This window comes from Salminus brasiliensis, chromosome 6 (genome assembly GCF_030463535.1).
Source record: "Salminus brasiliensis chromosome 6, fSalBra1.hap2, whole genome shotgun sequence".
Classification (NCBI taxonomy): Eukaryota; Metazoa; Chordata; class Actinopteri; order Characiformes; family Bryconidae; genus Salminus; species Salminus brasiliensis.
The window spans coordinates 44,951,672-44,973,486 of NC_132883.1; the positions used below are offsets into that span (position 1 = coordinate 44,951,672).

Consider the following 21,815-nt stretch of genomic DNA (forward strand, 5'->3'; position numbering starts at 1 on the left):
ATTTGGTGCACTTCCAGCTGTGCCTGCATTCAGTGCACTTGACACTAAAGTCTTTGGCCTTAAAGTTGCGGATCACAGCATGACATTTATCACAGCGGTAGCTGATGGTCACTTCAGTCCCTGTGATCTCTCCGGTGATGCTGTGTCCTTCTGCTGATGAATGAACACAATCTTCCTGGGCCTTAGCCTTGGGTGGAAGTTGATCCATATAATCATCATCAAAAGTCAACTTCCTGCGGGAGACATTTAATCTGCTGGCCACTTCTGTGCTTTTGTGTGGACTCTGATTGGTCTGTGTTTTCTTCTCCAGGTTTTCAGGGGTCCTGAGAACGCTAAGAGAAAAAAAAACAAGTAGATTCATCTTAATACTTTTAAGACTCAGATTAGCATGCAGTTAAATAACAGTGTCATACAGTCTATACTTACGTTTTTGAAAAGTCCTCACCGTCAGTGAAAGCCTTTGGATTTGACAGAAATAACAGCCAATTAACAGCCAGAAGACAGATGTTTTTTTTTGTATGTATTTGAATGTAAAGACTGTGTGAGACTGTGGGTAAATGTGAGGATATTTTAGAGAGAATTTAATGACCACCTTACCTGAGCTAAAGGTGTGTGTTCACTGACCGGAGCGGAGTCATTCTGTTTCACTGCAACTAAAGAGAGATGGAATATTACAAAACATATTACATGAGATCTGGATCTGGATCTACAAACCCGTGCTGATCTAGAATCAGTCTAAAATAAATACAGATCAATATGTTCTGAGAAACTCAGGAGTGATTTATAAAGGCCAGGTATTGTGACCATTAATACTGGAAATGTGTCTTGTTTGACTTTATTATTTAAAGAGTGTCTGTTTTTATTTCCAGGGATGGTAATACCATGAACAAAAAAACATAATACTACTGTCATTTAATAATTTTAACTATAATCTACACCATTTAAGTACAACCCCAAGCCCAAACTCACCATCGTTCTTACCAAAAACTCTAGTATTAATAGTCACGGGTCCTGATATTTTGTTTTGACTCAAGGTTTGAGCGCAAACATGACTTCCACCAGACGCTGAAATGCTGGCAGGTGGAGAATATGGTGCTAAAACCCTTTCAGCAGTTTGAAGCCCTGTTAAAAACAGAGAACACACAAATCACAGGAGGAAAGCAATACAACCTTAGATCATTTAATGGCTGCATTAGAATCAATCAGAAAACGAGGTGTGATTTATTTTGGTGATATGATTTAAAGCTTGGATGTTATTGTTCACTAAGCCACTTTATTTCCTTATTCGTCCAACTGGATTAATATTGAGATCTTTCTTCATAATTTCATTATTTAATTATTGTATTGGTATGTGTATCGGCATCAGAGTCCTGTCTGTACCTGATACTGTAGTGTGCTACTGTGTTATGCTGCTTGATGCTAAAATTCCTTCATGATCAATAAAGTATGTATGTATCTGTCTGTCTATCCATCAGTCTGTCTGCTCTGCTCTTTTAAGGTATATCCAGTGATTTTTGATGATGATTAGGTCGGAAGACTCACTGGTTTGCCGTCCATATGGCTTCTGTGTTGAGTATTTTCTTTGTTTTCGTTGTTTGCCCATGATCCAGTACTGAGGGCTGCAGTGACCAATACTGAAGTGAGTGTGTACTTGTCCTTACACAAACACTGCATTCAGCGGCAATGACCTCGCTCTACCAGAAAAAATATGAAACACCAGTTTAACAATGCAGCAATTATCAGTTAACATTTCCAAATGTTGATGAGATATTCAGAGCAATCAAGAATTCATGCACACTCGGGCGTGATAAAAAAAAAAATCACATAATTCAGCATTTGAAGAGTTTAGTACTTAAAATGTAAGGCCATGACCAAAAAAAGAAAAACACACACACAATTCAACCTCCACATTCACACCCACACTAGTGAATAGGGGCAGTAAGAACACAATAAGCAGCCACCTTAGCCCCCAAGAAGCAGCTGGCTTGCTCAAGGGTACCTCAGCCATGAATTTTGAGGAAGGAGAAACTGGGTGTGAAGAACGATCAGTCCACCACTGGGCACCATGCGCACCCATTCACACACACACTCAAACATAGGGGAAATTTAGCATAGCAAATTCACCCACCATGTGTTTTTGAGAGAAGGAAGGAAACCGGACTACAAAGCCATAAGTAGAAGAGCATGTACTTGGCCATCCGTAATGCTTCCTTTTTTGGGTGAAAGCAGGCCTTCCAACATGACTGGAGGTAAACACAAAATGTAACTTTGCCAATCTAATAGTGTAAGAATGCCCAACTGAATTGATCATTAAATCAAATCAATATCATTTAATTTTTTTGTGTAGCGCTTTCTACAACTGCTATTGTCACAAAGCAGCTTTACAGGAATCAGTAAAAACGCAGGAGACTGACAAAGCATAAACAGAAGAACACCACACTGATTTATAGCTGTTAAAATCTTCCAGCCGGTCAGGCAAACTAATATGTCACGTGGTTGGTGATCAGCGACCAGAGTGTCGTTATGTGGATAAATAGAATAAAAGTAATATGAGTGATGAATGATGGTTTATTAAAGTGGACTAATGCAATTCATTTAATCCATAATAATCCTAGTTAACAGGTGGACTGCAGCTCTATGTTCGGACTGCAGCTTTAAAATTCACTACTTTGACTTCTAACATTAAAACTCTTGACTTTAACATCATTAACTAAACTATAATGTGTAACCTGTGATGAAGTGTGTACCACACTCGCACAGGGACCGACCCACAGTTTTTTAGACTGAAGTATTTTATTGATCTTGAAGGAAAGAGCAGATTTGTGGATGGACACCATGTCTCCACGTCTCCACTCTTTAGGAAGTAAAAGAAATAGTACAGTGGTGTCCTTGTTTGGTTATTGTTAGATGCTGTTAGGATGCAAGAGGTACTGCAAATTCCAAAAAAAGATATCAGCAATAATAAATAATCCTAAAACTTTTACTATTAATACTAAAATGTATGATTATTAAATCAAATTGAATAATAATAAAACAATATTAGTATATTTTTTTCTGCTGACATCTTTTGTTGTTGTTGTTGCATTACTATATTTTGGCACTAAAATATAAAGACGTGTGCAGTGCTTCTAAATATTTGGACACTGTTCTGAAATCTGTTTATGGTCTGTACTTACAGTCCGCTTTCTGATGAAAGAATTAATGTAGAACTTTTGCATTACATAACCAGGAAACAGCTTACATTACTACACATTTCCTAAGCTTAACATTTCACTTCATCAAGGTTAGGTAGGTCATACTGTCCAGCAGTGAGGGCTCATTTCAGCAGATTGTCTGTGTTCTGCTCCTCAGCTGTGGGCAGATACCTGGTTGATAATTAATAATCTGACTGCACTGATTACAGGAGTATTTGTTGCCACTTGAATTCATCTGAACCCTGAAACAGGGCAAACAGTGAGTCTTACCGGTTGAGGTGAAACAGATCGGAGCTCCTGAAGTAAAGGTGTTGATCCTGAGCTGGATTTCGTTTAATGTGTGTCTCTGCAGTTCTCCCTGACCCGGGTTTGACTGGGGCTTTTAAAAGGCGCGCTTTCCAGGCGGAAGTACTAGATTCAAGTCTCGGTTGGCGCCAAATACTGAGATTCAAAATCTGTTTGGCGCCTTTCGCACGAGGGAAGCTTTGGCGGCTCACCGTCACGTGATGTGTACTTCTAAAGTATTATTTTTTGCGTCATTTTTAAAAGAGTATATTTTTAATATGTATAAAATGTATCTAAAATCAATGTATAGTGCATTTGATTCGATAATCATACTAGTTTAATAAGAACATGTGTGGGTGAACAAAGTGAAAGTGAAAGTGAAAGTGGCTCATGTAAACACACTGAAACACTGAAGCTGCTAAACTGAGGGCAGGGAGGGCAAACGAGGCTCATGAAAAAATAGGAGAAATTTAGAGAGCACACGGTGCACACATTACTACTGAAGTCTCACTTCCTGTGGTGAGTTTACTGGTAACCCTTATATGAAAGTTGTATCACTGAACATACATGTACAATTTTACTGCAGAATTCCTCCTGATCAATTAATCAAATTCCAGTAGGAGCAAAGAGCAACTAGGCCCAGTTGAAGGCTTTTGTCTTTTGCACTATTGTATTATCATTATATTTGAGGTGTTTTAAAAGGCTCATATCACACAGCTTTCCATGAGTCCCACCTGGGACATTAAGTGTAGACTTATTAACCACAAATAGTCATAATACATTTTTACACAATCATTTCCCAACCTCTCTTGATCCCTTAGAATTAAACAGACTGCATGCATGGGAGTGGATGAACCGTAACCAGCAGGAAATGTGTTGGGTTTTGAGACATCACAACAACTGGGTTCAAAACAGGCCATTTCTGCAGCGTGTTTTCATATATGCACTGAGTGGTATGTTTGCCAATGTTCATAAACCATGTAAACCTCATATTCACAAAAAGTAAGGATACCTAGATGATTTCTACCATGATATGGGCTTCAAGTTATAGTCCTCTAAATCCTGTTTAGGAATAAAACTGTTTTGCTTAGTTTCTGATATAGCAAGATTTACCAAAAGAACCAAAATAATGACAATTACTATTAAGCAGCACTATTTCTCAGCAGCCTGGGCATCAGTAATGTCCTCCTTTGCCCCCCTTTGTCAAGGAAGCATCAGTCTTTAGGCCTCAATGTATCATAAGGCTATGATACAGTCACCTTGTTCGGATCCCCATCCACAAAGTCCACCCGTATGTTCCCCACCTTTAGAACCTTTTTCTCGATTTTGTCCGTGTTACAGTATCCCTCTGTGTCAAAGCGCACAATCGAGCGCAGCAGCGAATCACTCAGGACCACGGTCTGCTTTTCACCTCTGGGCAGTTCGATGGTGATTTCGGCCGTGCACATGCACTGGACTTTGGCACACTTCCAGCTGTGGTCGCACTTGGTGCACTTGACTCTAAAGGCTTTGGCTTTAAAGCGGTGGATGGCAGCGCCACATTCGTAACAGTGGTAGTCTGCAGTCACTCGAGTCCCTGCGATCTCTCCAGTCACGCTGGTCAGCTTGTGTCCTCCTGGTCGAAGAACAACATGCTTCCCCTTGTCCAGGGCGAGCAGGTCCTTAACATCCTCAAAATCCAGTCTGCTGCAGGTGATGTTTCTTCTGCTGGAATGTCGACATTTGCTTCTGTTTTGGCTGAAAATGTTATGTGATTTTTTCTTGAACTTTTTAGGAGTCCTGAGAATGCTGAGAGACAAACAAACAACAGTTAAATCTGTGTGAATAAACTTTATTGTTTACAGTGTTAAACAATACAAATTTATATTTATATATATATATATATATATAAAGTCTGTATAAATGGCCCTGCAGCTGTGAGGTGTAGCTTCATACAATGTAAACACTTACGTTTTTGAGATGGTGTCAATATCAGTCAGAGCCTCCTGTTTTAGCAAACAGAACACAGATATTGTTTGTATTTGTATTTAAAGACCTATATTTTCACCTGCTTACTGATGTAAAGCACAGTCGAGTCTCACCTGAGCTACAGGTCTGTTCTCACTGACGACCGACTCAGTTGTCTGGGTCACCACAACTGGAAAAATAATAAGAATATATTTATAGAACTATAAATAGAGAACTGCACTGTACCAAATAATGATCATCATATTATTTTAGCAAATACTGACTTTTAATGAAATAATACAGAAATGAAAATGACAGTTCCAGCAGGGCGCTATACATATACTGCACATCTCACAGCACCCAGACAGGCTAACTCTAACTCACCATCTTTTGTAATGAAAACCATGTTCACATCTCTTCCGACTGTGTTGTGGCAGAACGCTGGAGCACAGACGAAACTTTCTCCAAAAGCTGAGAGGTTAGTGTTCAGAGTGGAGGGAGAGAGAGGTGCTGAAAGTCCCCCAGCTGAAACGATAAAGTAATCACTGCTTATAAAGAAGGAGGAAAACAATTCAGAGGCAGTTTACAGCAGAACTGAACTCAGTCAGGACTTTATTAAGCAGGATGAGGAACATGCAGGGCCTGATGATGAATGACAGGGGCTTGTTTTCTTACCTGACGGATGCTGCACCGCTCTCACTTCAGGGTTCTCCTCCAAACCAACCCAGGAGGCTGCAGGAAAAACGCAGGAGCTGAAGTCAGTTTTCACATTATGGGAAGAACTGCAGCTGTGTGTTCTTAGGTTTCATTTTTTTATGATATTAATAATCAGGGCCATTCCTTGCTGTAAGTGCAACTGAGCCACCAGAGGTGTTCGAGTGCTCAGTGTTTATATTGTCTGGAGATTTTCTGATTGATTTACTCATAAAAATGCTTTAATTAATGACTAATTATTGTTCTATTGTTGTGTGACCTAAGCCCCCAAATATGCAGAAATGACCAGTATAATAGTCTGTAATAATATTTTAGTATAAAATAAAGTTTATCATTTTTTTTGCAATTAAATTGCAAATGTGTATATATATATATATATATATATATATATATATATATATATATATATATATATATATAATGTGTGTGTGTGTGTGAGTTTATTTCCTCATACACAAAGTAGAGTTTTTACATCACTGTGTTCATTAAAACATCTCCATACATATATGCCTACAACTATAATAATGTCATTATAATATGAATTATCATAAGATATTATTAATATAAATATGCATTAATATATATTATACTTTTACTAATAATGCATCACCTTACATAATAATGCAACACTACTAATAGTACTAATGCATCTGACACATAATTATTACTATTATTATTATCTTCCTTGCAATTGCATATTATGACTATGTGACCATATGACTGTTACGCATTAAGCAGTGCAGTAAAGTACAACAGGTAAAACAGCAGGGTAGCTTACCTTTATGTCGATCATACACACTCTGTGCTGGGTTTGCTCCTTGTTTGCGTTTAGATCTTATTGATAATTTGCCCATGATGTGTGCAAGTGAGTCAGTGATGCTTCATATGCACGAGCTTTAATGACAGTAAAAGATGCAAGTGCACGAGCAGAAGGCTTTAAACTCTGTTTGCACGTTTGCCAATCACTGCCCCCAACCAGACCACACCTTCCACCCCTTTCCGATCATCAGAAGATCACTGGTTTCGTTTGTTTTCCGTTTTTTAGATGTTTTTGCTCCCCTTTTAACCCTGCAGCTCCTGATCTGACGCATGCACACAGTCCTGGCCTACAAACAGCAGGCAGAGGTGAGCGCGTGGCGCTGAAGCAGTTTCACTCTGTGTGTGACTGCAGTTTCACCATGTCACCAACACCGGCCTGAACACACCGCTCAGTGACAGGGCTCAACCTCTTCCAGGCATCCATACACACCCCCGCTTCATCCTGTCAGATTCAAAACCGTGGAAAAAAGCGGGAGCCAATCAGATCCCTGAGCGGCAGGGTTGCCATATTGGGGTGAATCCCGCCTGTGCAACACAGGGCTCGGCTCAGAGGTTCAGCTGCCTTGCAGTGTGTGTTTGTTTACCTGCTCTGATACACACCTGGGCCGGGGCTGCTGCTGCTGCTGCTGCTGGAAACACCAAACTAACCAGCTTCTCTAATATCTGTGTTTTCCACCATATCAGCTGCTCTACACATCCAGAGGTTTAGATAAAACATCTGTAAGATCTGAACACAGTGTGTTAAAGGAGGTTAAAAGAGGTCATACCTGAACTTACTGAACAGCCAAAGGGATACTATATGCATATCATACTACCAACACTAGTACTAGTACTATTGTAGTAGTAGTAATAATAATAATAATTTTTGTACTTTTTATTTATTTATTTATTTCTAAATGTAAAAGAACAAATAAACAATGTATTGCTTACACATACTATTGATACGTGTTTTTTGCATGGCGGCACCTTTATGGCATATAAAGAGAGAGATGTGCCATAAAGGTGCTGCCATGCAAAAAACATGTATCTCCAAAACAGCACATGTACAGTAAATATATAAATATATAATATATAACCTTTTTATTTAGTGCAAAACAGATCACAGGTCATGGTTATTTTGATTTTCCATTATTTGTTTTTCCATCTTACAGCATAAAAAACATCTTTATTTGTTACAAACAACATCCTTTTTGTCAGTATTACAGTAACCCAGCAATTGAGGCCCAGGGGTTGTTTCTGGGTCAGACACTGATGTGTGTGTGCTTGGTGATCGGTACACCTGCCAGCCTGACTCACAGTTGATAGTGTTTTGGTGATGTGTAAGGTCTCCATAGTAACTGTTTACATCATCTGGTGGAGCATTCTGCACAGTCAGGTTTTTCATCTGGAAACCCAGTGTGGTTTCACCTTCAAAATCATGCTCAGCCTGCATGCTGTGGGGATGTCGCAAGCATGTCACATGTGTGTATGTGGTCTGTATGCTGCATCATTTCCTCCTGCGAGGGACGCAGGCAGAGCGGCTGCGCACAGTTTGGCGTATCTTGGTGTATGTCTCTGCAGCGTTTGGACTGAGGGAGAGACAGAGGGTCTGCTGGTGAACAGGAGAAAGAGAGGAGGATTGAGGGGACGTAGGGTGGTCCCAGCTCCCCAGCCGCCCGGCTGCTGTTTCAGCTTTGCACCCTGCTGGTCCTCCAGAGTCTGGACATCCAGGCCGGTCTCCTCTGCTTTGACTAGGAGTGAGAATGAGAGTTTGAGAGGGGGTACACTGACCATCATCTAGCATCTCTGAGCAGCACTATTGCAGTGTGTTTACAGTATTTACAGTATATTTAGGATTGAATTTGCTAGCTGTTTAAATGTAAACCCACGCAGTCTCTCTCAGTCTGGCCAGGCCGTTGCTCAGAGATGCATTCTCCTGCTCCAGAACTCTGATCCTCACTGAGTTGGCCTTCAGCTGCTGCTCCATATCACCCAGAACATCACCTGTACCTTGGAGAGAGAGCAAGCAGTGTCCTGACTTTATATGAAAACATTCAGTTTGTTCAGTACACAGTGAAAAATGAAAAGTAGGTCCAACTTGAGACTGATGCAGTATCTGATTACACTTAGTTGACTCTTATACTTAGAACCTAGTTTATTTAAAGGTTCCCCTCACTCACATTTTTACTCCTGCATCTCTGCTTGGCTAGCAGTGCACACTGAGTTGAGCATCAAAAACATCAGTAAATGAGCTGCTGCTGCATCTGATTAAATACTGTAAGATGTAATACTGTGTAAGATGGCTGGTATTTAGGCTGTGGCTCCGCCCCCTATATTTGTTTACTGTTTATTCCCATCTGCATGTTAGAGAGCCTCCATTTCACATGAGAGGAGGCCTTCTTATTCTCAGACTCCTGCCCATAGAGGGTTGTGGCGTTGAAGGAATCTGAATCTCCTGAGTTTCCTAACAAGCAGGCAGTTAGACAGTTGCTCCACTCTAGAGCTGTAACACTGTGTACATTTCTGTGTCTAAGAAAGAAGGGAAGGTAAATTTACTCAGAACTGTTTTTTTATGTAGTGTAATTTCACAGCTCTAGACCGGCCCTACGGTCGAACTGCTGCTCCTAACAGATTGAGGGGGCGGAGCCACAGACCAAACATCCTACACAGTTTCAGCTGCAGCTTATTTACTAATGTTTTTAAGGCTCAACTGTTGACCAAACTGAGATGTAAAGGAAAAAAAAATAAGAGAGAATTTTAGACTAAACTAAGTTAAGTTCAAATATTTGTAATCAGTTACTCTATTATTTCAAGTTGGCCTGACTACTGTACATACAGTGACCCAACAGTATTAAAAACCCAAGTGTGTGTGTGTGTGTGAATCTCACTTTGTGGTGCTGTGTGTTGAGTGTTAAGCTCAGGAAAAGCCACCAGTATCCGCTCTCTCTGAGCAGCCTGCTGTAAATCCTCCTTCAGCCTGAACACACTGTCCTCCAGCTTAGCCACCTGCGCACAGTGCCTCTCTCTCTCCTCACTCAGAGACTGGCACTGGGACTGCACAGAAACAGGAGGGTTCAAATGCACTGATCTTAAGGAGGTGATTCAGCCACACTGATGATGGAATGCCATAACAGATTAGAGTCAATTATCATAACTTTATAATAGATCAATAAATCTGATTCAACCAAATGAAGCAAATGAAGCTGTGGTGAAGTCAGAGATGCTGTGTTGCACTGAATCATCAGCAAATTGGGAATATAGGGATTTGTGTGTGTGTATGTGTGTGTGTGTAGTACCTGTTGCTGTGCAAGTTGTTCCTGCAGTGTGTCTCTCTCTTGTGTGGTGTGTGTGAGTGTGTGTGTGAGCTCTGTCCTTTCATCCTCACACTCCTCCAGACGAGTCTGCAGGTCCTCACACTGCTGCACTAACGCACCCACACGCTCCAGCAGAGCACACTGCTTTACCTGCATAGCCTGTCTCACACACACACACACACACACACACATATATAACACATCATTGACATGAGGATTTGGTTGCATTCAGTGTCAGGAGCGTTAGTGAGGTCAAGAAATTGGATAAATGATCACCATCCCACCTTAACCCCACCTCCCCAACAAAAACACCACCATCATTCCAGAGAACACAGTTCTTCCACTGCTCCACGGCTCAATGCTGGATGCATTCATGAGAAGGGGTGTCCACATACATTTGCACATATGTATTCTTTAAGTTCAGGTGAGAATGATGTTGATTGTCACACACCTCATGTTGGCGCTGTGCACTGCGGTATTTGGCGCTCTCCTTGTCCAGTAGTGTGTGTGTGTTACTGAGCTCCATCTCTAACTCTCTCCTGCTCTCCTGCTCCTCTCTCCTCCTCTCCTCCTCCCGCAGATGCAGACAGTGCACTTCCTCCACCAGAGAATCCCTCTCACACTCTGCACAGAGAGACAGGAAGCTAACACACAACCACACACACACAAACATAACACCCTAAAACATCCCTCTAGCCTCCTCCACCACGCTCAAGATCTGGTGCCATTATCAACTACATTTTCAAAAGTTTGTGGACACCTGTTCCTCCAGTGTTTCTCCTGAAATCATGAGTATTAGCCAGGAGTTTGCAACTGAGAAGAGGCTGAGCAGTCAGAACCCACAGATCCTGACTATTGAGAAGTGGCCCTGCAGTCAGAACCCACAGATCCTGACTATTGAGAAGTGGCCCTGCAGTCAGAACCCACAGAACCTAACAACTGTGAAGGGACTGAGCAGTCAGAAACCACATAACCTGACTAATAAGAAGTGGCCCTGCAGTCAGAACCCACAGAACCTGACTATTGAGAAGTGGCCCTGCAGTCAGAACCCACAGAACCTAACAACTGTGAAGGGACTGAGCAGTCAGAAACCACATAACCTGACTAATAAGAAGTGGCCCTGCAGTCAGAACCCACAGAACCTGACTATTGAGAATAAACTGAGCGGTCAGAACCCACAGAACCTGACTATTGAGAAGGGACTCTACAGTCAAAACCCACAGAACCTGACTATTGATAAGTGGCCCTACAGTCAGAACTCACAGAACCTGACTATTGAGAATAGACTGAGCGGTCAGAACCCACAGAACCTGACTATTGAGAAGGGGCTCTACAGTTAGAACCCACAGAACTTGACAAATTAGGCAGGGCTAACACATACTGTGCATCCACCCATGAGCTACAGTCTCCAACTGTACATCAGCAAGAGTTTACAGAGTACAGAGTTTACCAGGAAGGGTTTCTGATAAAAAGGCCAGAATCTGCAGCACTGCTGTGCTCATTGCTTGCTTACGGAGACTCTGCTGTGTTTCTCTCTGCAGCTCCAGCTCTCCACTCAGCTCGGAAATTCTCAGTTCTAAGGCTTTCGCTCCTAAAACAAACGGCAGAAGAAAAAGCAGCTGCAGGTTTATGGCTGTAAAACACTGTAATAGCTCTAATACCCAGAGCCCTGACCTCTCTACCTCTCTTTAGCTCCTCCTGCTCTCCCTGCAGACTCCTCTGCACCTCCTCTCCTCTGGTCCTCAGCTCCTGCAGCCTCCGCTCCCACTCCTCCTCCCTGTTTCTCCTCTCCTCTCTTTCTCTCTCAGCTCTCTCCTTCTCTCTCTCCAGCTGAGCCTTCAGCTTCTCCCTCTGCTCTTCTGCTTTTTTCAGTCTGTTTCTGAGCGAATCCACTGTTTCTTTCACCTCCAAATCAAAACAAACAGGCATTACATTAGTTTAAAGAAATCTTTTGTTTGTAGGTGGTCTAAGCTTGTCTTTGATGGTCTGTGTCCCTGAGCAAAGCTGGTCATCCAGGTGAAATCATTCCCCATGCTGGTAAACTATCTGGTGAACCAGCTGTTGGCCAGCGTAGTGTAAGCTGCATTTGATTTTGGCCATGCTTGGTCATGCTGACTCGCCTTACCTCAGTTACATGCTGTTCAATGCGGCCCATGTCTCTGCGCTGCTCGCACGCCCACTGAGCCAGGTCGCTTGCAGTGAGGCGGCCCAGCTGCTCTGTGTCCTCCACGGCCACCAGGAGGTGCTGCAGGAAGGAGTCCACACCCAGAGTCCGGCACAGGGACAAGCACGCCTCCGCGCTCTCCTTCAGACTGGACTGAACGCGGGCGCACGCCGCGCACGGCACCAGAGCAGACTCCACCGTCTGAACACTCACACTGCGGGACTCAGAGGGGGTGGCAGGAGGCGCTGTCCTGCCGGGGGTGGTGGAGGAGGCTCGGGGTGCGTGGTGGGATTTGGAGGATGGGGCGCTCAGGGCAGTTCTGGAAGTGGACGATGTTGTGTCCGTCTGTGAGATGCTGCGTTGGGAAGCAGACAGAGAGCGCTGGCTGCTCTCACTGGCTGATTTCTAAAGAGGAGAGAATGGACCTGGGCTCATACTGGATATTTAATCCTACATCAGCAGATGGAGATATCTGCAGTATAATGGAAATAATCAAAACAGTAACATTTTATAATAACAGGAATATGACTTAATATTCCTTACTGAATATGAACTTAAGAATTACCTTATAACTGCTGCATTATGTGTTAAAATTATATTCTGTAAACATTGATAAATGCTTCCATTATAATTATTATTTTAAAATAATTTATTATATAATATAATATATAATATATAATAATATATAATATATAATTATATAATATATAATATTATTTATTATAATTTATTATAATTATGTTTCTTAATCTTTTTTATCTTTACAATTATCTGAACCTCATTAAAACTAGCTTTAGGTTTTGGGGTTTTTGTGTGTTTTTTTGTTTTGTTTTGTTTTTTTGGTTATTTAAAGCTAATAACCTATAACTCATAACCCAAAGTAGGCAATAACTAAAAAGTATCTAAGTAGTTATTTATATGTATTATAAATCATGTATATGCAACTAATTGCATTAGCAGTATGCAACTACTCTTTGAAATCATTTTTATTAATTCTAGTATAGTATTATTTATAATATACTATTTATATGTATGTACAAAATAATATTAATGACTTCTATGTTTTAAAAAAATAATTGTTTATTTTTATTTAAAAGAATACATTTTAAATATGTTGTGGATTTATAACTTGTAAATGATTGATTGGTGATCATTTTAATTTATATTAATTATGATGGAAGCATTTATGCATGTATTTATAATAAACTCTAGATTTTTACAGTACAGGTCAAATCTGCATAATTAATGTGTTACCCCTCGTCGCTGCTGGCTGCTGAGCTGGACCAGGTTGCTCCAGTAGCGCTTCACCACTGGACCGATGGACACAGGTGGTCCAGTTTGGCCAGAACGGCCTGCTTTCTGTGCGCCCATCGTCAGCTCTGTGTAGACGTTAAAACTCTGCAGAAGGAGCATCAGTCTGTGACAGAGAAACACACACACACACACACACACACACACAATCTATTAAATCATCTGTTACTATCTATTACGTACATTGAACTATAGAATACATAAAATGCTTTATATATACATATATATATAATATATCTTTATTGTTATTATACATTATTATACATTTGTTCCATTAATATTCTGTTCCTGTCTTGTAGTGATTTAATAATCATATTAGTCATACTTATATTTACATCATAGTACTATAAAAAAAAAGGCAAATGATTATGAAATAAGTAATATTCCTATTGGAATACTAATAAAATGTAGAATAAATAATATTAATCATAGATAGATTTAAGACAATTTAATACAAATGTAAAAATGGCCCTTAGTATTTCAGATGTGTTTCAGAGGTGCAGATTATTACTACTCATCAGACGCCCACCTGTCAATCAGCAGCTCCAGCAGGACGATGTGTGAGTGCTGGTTGAACTCCGTCTCTCCCTCAGTGTAGTCATACTCCTGCAGGAGCTGCACCAGGTCCACATTGCACGACACTTTATCTGGGAATTTCCACGACGGCACGCGCACCGGTCCAGTTCGGGAAAACACGTCCAGAACCGCCGCCTGCAGATCAATAACGTCCCTCCGGAGACTCTCCACACAGTCCTGGCGACCCAACAGATGCGCCATCCTTTCATACAGGCTCCCAAAAATGAGGAAAACACTTCTAGACTTTATATTTTTCTGCCACGAGTCTCTGCCTCTTCTGTTTCTCTCGTCGCCGTGGCAACCTGTAGTCCTGACGCCACGCTGACCCGCTAAAACTACACTTCCCATAATTCTACCCACTTCGTGGCCCGGATGTGAACGTGTGTTTCCGTAGGCCGTCCACCTCGGCCTCGACGGAGGTCTCCGCACGTTTGTTACGGACGTTTTTTTTGTTTTTAAACCAACTAATTTAGCCTTTATGCTAAAAAGAAAAGCTCTGTATACTGTTTAGAGGTGGTATTGACGGTCGGGGGCTTTGTGGGAGTGTGTTTTACTCTCATCTAAGACGATAGTTGTGAGGCAGCCATGCCGCCTGTTCAGATCAGCCAGCCGGAGCCTAACAACAAGGTAAGCCTTCAGTTTATTAAAGTATTATTAATTATTCTGTTTGTTAGTTAGCTCTAGCTTATATCTAATGTGTGAAAAGAGGTATAAGGCTAGTTAAATGTGTATTGTTATTACGGTGGTCATTTCGTTATACAACTGTGGCTATAATAATTACCATTTATTAAACATTTAAAAGTTAAATAACCTAAATTGGTAATGAATCGAGTATTTCTGTGATTAACTGCAGAGATTTCCTCAGTTTTAAAGGAGTTACTCCAGATCTGGTTAGTGTAGTTTGGTAGTCTGGCGCCGCTGAGATAAACAGGCTTGGCTCTGATTCAGAAATGTGAGCCACTGCATGTTGGTATTTGTAGATATATTTATATTTCCTAAAAAACCTTTAAGTCTTTTTATGCCTCATTTCAGGCTGAAGTCCTTTTGAATATATTTGACCTGCTTGCAGATATCTAGTTGTAGATATGCAGAACCTAACATGAACTACATCCATTCTGCATGATTTACTACTGCTAGACTGAGCTGAGCCGCATACACAGAATATATCCGCCAGCTGCTCTCTCTGAGACTCTCCTTATTGTTTTGACATTATATAAAAAAAATTTATGCACCAATATGGAAATTTAAGGCAGATTCATATGTCTAATGTTTGTAATGCACATATCTGCTGGTCCCAGTACATTGTTTAGAAATTAGGAGCCAATCCACCTGGATCTGCATCGCAAAGAAGTATAATGTTAAATAACTGATGGTTTAAAATGTAGAAAAATGAATAAAATAGGTATTTTTGTGTTGATTTATAATTAGTCAAATGAATTAACTAGTAATTGATTAGTCTAATCTAATCTAATGATGTGGCAAACTCTTTAAACTTCTTCCAATACTCATTTCAGTTTGATATCATTACATGTCCCTATTTTTAATCACAAAAAATAGGTGAAATAATGTTAAAAATATGGTTTTCCCATGTTTTGATGAACAGGCCGATGAGCAGAAAGATGAGACCCCGGCGACCAAGCCCATCGTGGGCATCATCTACCCGCCCCCTGAAGTGCGGAACATTGTGGACAAGACTGCAAGCTTCGTAGCCAGGTCTGTTGCCCTGTCTGTTGCCCTGTCTGTTGCCCTGTCTGTTGCCCTGTCTGTTGCCTAATGATTGGCTGATAAATATATGTGTGAAATTTAATCCTCCCCCACATTATTTGTACATTACTGAATCCTTGTCATCCTCAGGAATGGGCCAGAGTTTGAGGCGAGGATTCGGCAGAATGAGATCAACAACCCCAAGTTTAATTTCCTCAACCCTAACGACCCTTACCATGCCTACTACCGCCACAAGGTTAACGAGTTCAAAGAAGGCAAAGGCCAGGAGCCATCGGCAGCGGTGCCCAAGGTCATGCAGCAGCAGTCCCTGCAGCAGTCCCAACAGCAGCTTCCACAGAAGGTCCGTTTCCATCAGCACTTTGAGAAGTGTTAATATTCAGCATCATTTTCTATATCAAGGGAAGTTGAAGGAGGCTCCAGTAGAGTTGCACAAAAGATACTACATCTGTTGTTGTTGTTTTTTTGTCCATATAATCTGTATAAAATGCAGCATTTTGTTTACTCCAGTGTTGTAATTTTCCCTGTGTGTTGATGGTTCCTCAGGTCCAAGCACAGGTGATCCATGAGACGATTGTGCCAAAGGAGCCTCCTCCAGAGTTTGAGTTTATTGCTGATCCTCCCTCCATCTCAGCCTTTGACCTGGATGTGGTGAAGCTGACGGCTCAATTTGTGGCCCGTAACGGCCGTCAGTTTCTCACACAGCTGATGCAAAAGGAACAGAGGAACTACCAGTTTGACTTCCTGCGGCCTCAGCACAGCCTCTTCAACTACTTCACCAAGCTGGTGGAGCAGTACACCAAGGTTGCTCATTGAGACTAACTATAATAGCTCAAATATTCAAATGTTTTTAACAGTGCAAGCTATTTCTATAGTGTGTATAGAATAGAGATAAAGCACATTGAGTATTCACTAGAGCGGAGTAAACGAATACTGAGAAATCTGAGTGGAGGTGGTGTTGTGTGGGTGGTGTTTAATTATGAACAATGTGTTCGTCTTATAGGTTCTGATCCCTCCAAAAGGACTCCTGCTGAAACTCAAGAAGGAGGCCGAGAACCCCAGGGAGGTTCTGGATCAGGTGAGACTTGTCTGTTCTGTATTATCAAACCTGGAATAAATGAGAGATTGTGATGTGTGCTGTACAGCTTGAAAATATTACCATTTTTATTTAATGGGCTTCGAGTGGTCCAGTGGACTAAGGACTGTGTGATATTATTTTCATGCCACTTTGTCCTGTTTTAAATGTCTTTCTTGTGCACATTCACTTAGAGGTTCCCTGTTTGTGTACTGCACAGTAAAGGCTGCATTATCTTGGCTTCTGTTGTTTCAGGTGCGGTATCGAGTGGAGTGGGCCAAGTTCCAGGAGAGAGAGAGGAAGAAAGAGGAAGAGGAGAGAGAAAAAGAGCGCGTGGCTTACGCTCAGATCGACTGGCACGATTTTGTCGTTGTAGAGACTGTTGACTTCCAGCCTAGTGAGCAAGGTGAGCATGTCCTGATCATGTGACTTGAGCTAGGTAAAGTGAAGCAGGTCCAGATGCGGAACAGTCCCTGTACTGTAGCAGTGTGGTAATACAGATGTGTACAGTATGTCATTCTTTTAGCTCTGCTGGGTCTGAATGCGCTGTGAACTCTCCTCAGGTAACTTCCCTCCACCCACCACCCCCGAAGAGCTGGGCGCTCGCATCCTAATCCAGGAGCGCTATGAGAAGTACGGAGAGAGTGAGGAAGTGGAGATGGAGGTGGAGAGTGAGGATGAGGAGGACGAGCGAGAGAACCGAGATGAAGGTCATGCAGCTCAGCCTGATCAGGACACACAGCTGCAAGATATGGATGAGGTGAGAGGGCTCTCAGTTTTCTCCTCAACAAGATCCAAGAACGTAGATGTCCTCGAGTAGAAAATTGTAGATGAAAAATGTAGAAAATTTGTATAATTTGTTTTTGATGTAGCTGATGTAGTTAGGATCTGTAAAAAAAAATAATAATAAAAAAATGAAGTGTACCTCCTGAAACAAGAACAGTCAGAGCAACAGATGCAAGGTTACAGGTGTAAACAGATCGTCATTTCTCTGTTCTCTCTCACAGGGCTCTGATGACGATGAAGATGGAATGAAGGCTCCTCTTCCTCCTGATAATCCTATGCCCCCTCCGCTGCCCCCCACCCCAGACCAGGTCATCATCCGCAAAGACTACGACCCCAAGGGTGAGCCCCAGTTTTATTTTTCGGTGTGGATCAGTGCTGCAGAGAGGTTCTTTCCTGCCATTGTCTGATGTGGTTTTAATTTGACTCTCTTCTATCCCTCTTTTTCAGCCTCTAAGCCCCAGCCTTCTATTCAGGTTCCAGATGAGTACCTCATTTCTCCGATCACCGGTGAGAAGATTCCGGCTAGTAAGATGCAGGAGCACATGCGGATTGGCCTGCTGGACCCACGCTGGCTGGAGCAGAGGGACCGCAGCATCCGCGAGCGGCAAATCGAGGAGGAAGTGTACGCCCCCGGCCTGGACATCGAGAGCAGCCTGAAGCAGCTCGCCGAGAGACGTACCGATATCTTCGGTGTGGAGGAAACAGCCATCGGAAAGAAGATCGGAGAAGAGGAAATCCAGAAACCGGAGGAGAAGGTTAGTCAGAGGGACTAAAGCCCAATAGGAGCTTGGTTTGTACTGTAATATAGGAGATTATCATCTTGAAGTAATAATTGTGGAATGATGTTAATCCAGTATGTATCCAGTGTATTTTTAGCAATAAATGCAATAAACAAACATTTTTTTATATATTAATGAAAACATTTTAGCAGGATGTCGATATTTGAATTGGTTAAATTGTACATTTTTAATGTGGCCCCTCTCTGTCTCCAGGTGACGTGGGACGGTCACTCTGGCAGTATGGCTCGTACTCAGCAGGCTGCCCAGGCTAACATCACCCTGCAGGAGCAGATTGAGGCCATCCACAAAGCGAAGGGTCTGGTGCAAGAGGACGACACCAAGGAAAAAATCGGTCCCAGCAAACCCAACGAGATGCCCCAGCCTCCGCTCCCCTCCACCGTGGCCACCTTACCCAAACCCAGCCCACCCATCAGCACCATGCCCAAACCCCCACCTGTGGTCGGTGCACCTTCTGGAGTTTGACAGTGACTTCACATATGGATGGAAAAACACGTCATTAAACCTGTTCTGTTCTGTTTTGCAGGTTCCTCCCCCAGTGCGCACCACCCTGCTGTCTGCTGTGCCCGTCATCCCACGGCCCCCGATGGCTCCTGTGGTGCGTTTGGCCCCTGGCCAGGTGCTGACCCCCATGCCACCCATGGTACATGCTCCACGCATCAATGTGGTGCCCATGCCTCCCACAGCCCCACATATCATGGCTCCAAGACCTCCACCCATGGTGGTTCCTGCAGGTGAGACAACAGTGTTAAGATACGTAGGTAATAAGGAGTGTTTCACACACAAGGAAGCCAATCAGAACATACCTCATTTACATAGTTATAAAAGGTACAGTAACAAAGATTTTTCTCAAGGTGTTTTTCGTTTGTCTCCCCCCAGCGTTTGTTCCAGCCCCTCCAGTGCCACAGCCCCCCAGCACAGCTCCAGCCCCGATGCCTCCTGCTCACCCTCCTCCTCCTCACGAGGACGAGCCAGTCAACAAGAAGATGAAGACCGAGGACAACCTGATTCCAGAAGAAGAGTTCCTGCGCAGAAACAAGGTGCTGTGTGTGCTGCTGGGATATACTCCTACTGGAATAGAGCAGGGCTGTGGGAAATGAACAGGATATTCTCTCTCTGCATATTTATCTGTATGTTATCCAGTATTGATATACATTGGTTTACTTTCTAATTGTAAGGTTTTATGTCTTTCAGGGTCCCGTGGCGGTCAAAGTCCAGGTGCCCAACATGCAGGACAAGACCGAATGGAAGCTGAATGGACAAGTGCTCAACTTTACCATGCCTCTTACAGACCAGGTAAAGAATCACACCAGCACTACACTGACTGACCATCTAACACAGAGCACGTTTCCCTCTTTTTGACTGATTATTTAACATCTGTGTTTTAGTTCAAATGGTCATTTTGTTTTTATGGTAATTTATTGATTGTGTTTCTTTCCAGGTGTCTGTCATCAAGGTTAAGATCCATGAAGCCACTGGCATGCCAGCCGGCAAACAGAAACTTCAGTTTGAGGTAAATCACTGCAAATATATAAATGTAAAGGGCCCATATAGTGGAAAACTGAAAACTAACATTGGAATGATTGATTCATTTTATTCTTTTATTGAGAGTTTAATGTAATATGCACGTTTCACTCCTCAGTCTATATATGGATACTCGGTTGCACAAACAGCGTATTATTGTTTTTGTGATTTCAGAATTATTATACTATTAATTATTTATACAGCAGGTTTAGACCCGTCCATTTCCTACTGAAGTTATAAGGAGTGAATTCTTCTTGAATGTGGTCCAAGGCAGGGCAGCAAATCAGAACAAAGCTCATTTCCATGTATAATATGATTTAAAGTCATGGTAACACAAATGGGCTGTTTAATTATAAAAGTTAAAGAGATTTGGGGGGGGGGATGACATTTGTGCAAAAAAAAATAACATGTGCTTTTAAATAATTTTAATTTTTCCAGTGCTATGGTTTCATGACTTTTGTGACTTTAGTAGAAAATGTTATTGTTTAATAATGAATATAAGAAGTCTGTCTCCTAACTGTAACTGTGTCTTTTGTCGGCTACAGGGTATTTTCATCAAGGACTCCAACTCTCTGGCTTACTACAACATGAACAACGGCTCTGTTATTCATCTGGCCCTCAAAGAGAGAGGAGGCAGGAAGAAGTAGATCACACTCACAGACGACTCCGACCCCGACTGCGCCGCTCCGTTATACCTGTTTAGAAGCTTTATATGTAGAAATTACTGCAGTTCATGTCTTACAGTTAATACTGTCCCACAGCTGAGTTCCTTGTACGTGTCACGGCTCCTGCTTATAATATTCATTGTGTTGATGATCTTGCATAGTTAAATATGTTTTAGTGTATTTTTCTGCTTTCTGTTTTGGCTGATATTAGGCTTTGGTTTCACCTTGCAGATCTGAAACAGTGCTTTTCTGGGGTGCTGAAATGATGAGATAAATGTTATGATAAGCAGAATCCAATAAATTTGAGGAAACAAACTTGAAAAATGTCTTTTTTTTTCTTTTCTTTTTTTTGGGTTCTGCCTGAAGACATTAGCTACTGCTGTAGAAAAAGCCTTTGCCTTTATACACATGTACAGTACATTACAATTCTTCTCATCCCAGCTTAAAAAGCTGAGGTCACAAACGCTATAGCGCCCCCTGGAACAGCGAGGACTAAGGGTTCTTGCTCATGAGCCCTGTAGTGGCAGCTTAAAGAACCTATGCTATCAAATTGATCAATAATCTAATCAATAATCAATGCAGTGCTCTAGCCAGCACTGCCACGCATGTCTGGTGTCAGATATCAGATGTCTGGTGAATGAAATCATCTTTAAACTGTTAAAAAAAAAAAAAAAAAAAAGTTTATTGTATATAATTTGTTCAACTAAATTATCTATGAATTTTATAAAACATTTGTGACTGTTTCACATTAAGGTCCTCATTATAATTCATACATTTTTCATCCAAATTATATAGTTTCTAAGCAAATAAATTAGATAAAATGTAAGCCATATTTAAGATAATTTACGTAATATGTTATTACCATAATAGTTAAGCACATTAAAACGTCGTTTTTCATTTTCTTTCTGGTGACTTTATTGATTTTCTCTCTGGTGACTTTTAT

General features: G+C 41.7%; 2 protein-coding genes across 3 annotated transcripts; one reads left to right on the top strand and one right to left on the bottom strand.

The window, feature by feature from the left end:
* Positions 1–8,026: 8,026 nt before the first annotated feature.
* Positions 8,027–14,583, bottom strand: ccdc157 (coiled-coil domain containing 157). Of its 2 annotated transcripts, none has more exons than XM_072681150.1 (10): positions 14,257–14,583; positions 13,671–13,833; positions 12,378–12,821; positions 11,935–12,157; positions 11,766–11,843; positions 10,704–10,876; positions 10,235–10,411; positions 9,827–9,992; positions 8,828–8,948; positions 8,027–8,689 (listed from the first exon to the last, which is right to left on the bottom strand). In XM_072681150.1, exons 1-10 carry the CDS (start codon positions 14,502–14,504, stop codon positions 8,446–8,448), a joined length of 2,037 nt encoding a protein of 678 aa, XP_072537251.1. In that variant the 5' UTR covers positions 14,505–14,583; the 3' UTR covers positions 8,027–8,445. The 2 variants fall into 2 exon arrangements, with proteins under 2 accessions (XP_072537251.1, XP_072537252.1); XM_072681151.1 differs by having other exon boundaries at positions 8,634–8,689; positions 8,782–8,948.
* Positions 14,584–14,692: 109 nt separating this feature from the next.
* On the top strand, positions 14,693–21,196 carry sf3a1 (splicing factor 3a, subunit 1). The gene is made up of 15 exons (XM_072681152.1): positions 14,693–14,930; positions 15,907–16,016; positions 16,158–16,368; positions 16,572–16,829; positions 17,029–17,103; positions 17,356–17,506; positions 17,664–17,860; positions 18,108–18,225; positions 18,334–18,641; positions 18,879–19,124; positions 19,210–19,417; positions 19,563–19,723; positions 19,878–19,979; positions 20,125–20,196; positions 20,753–21,196. Exons 1-15 carry the CDS (start codon positions 14,889–14,891, stop codon positions 20,852–20,854), a joined length of 2,361 nt encoding a protein of 786 aa, XP_072537253.1. The 5' UTR covers positions 14,693–14,888; the 3' UTR covers positions 20,855–21,196.
* Positions 21,197–21,815: the final 619 nt, after the last annotated feature.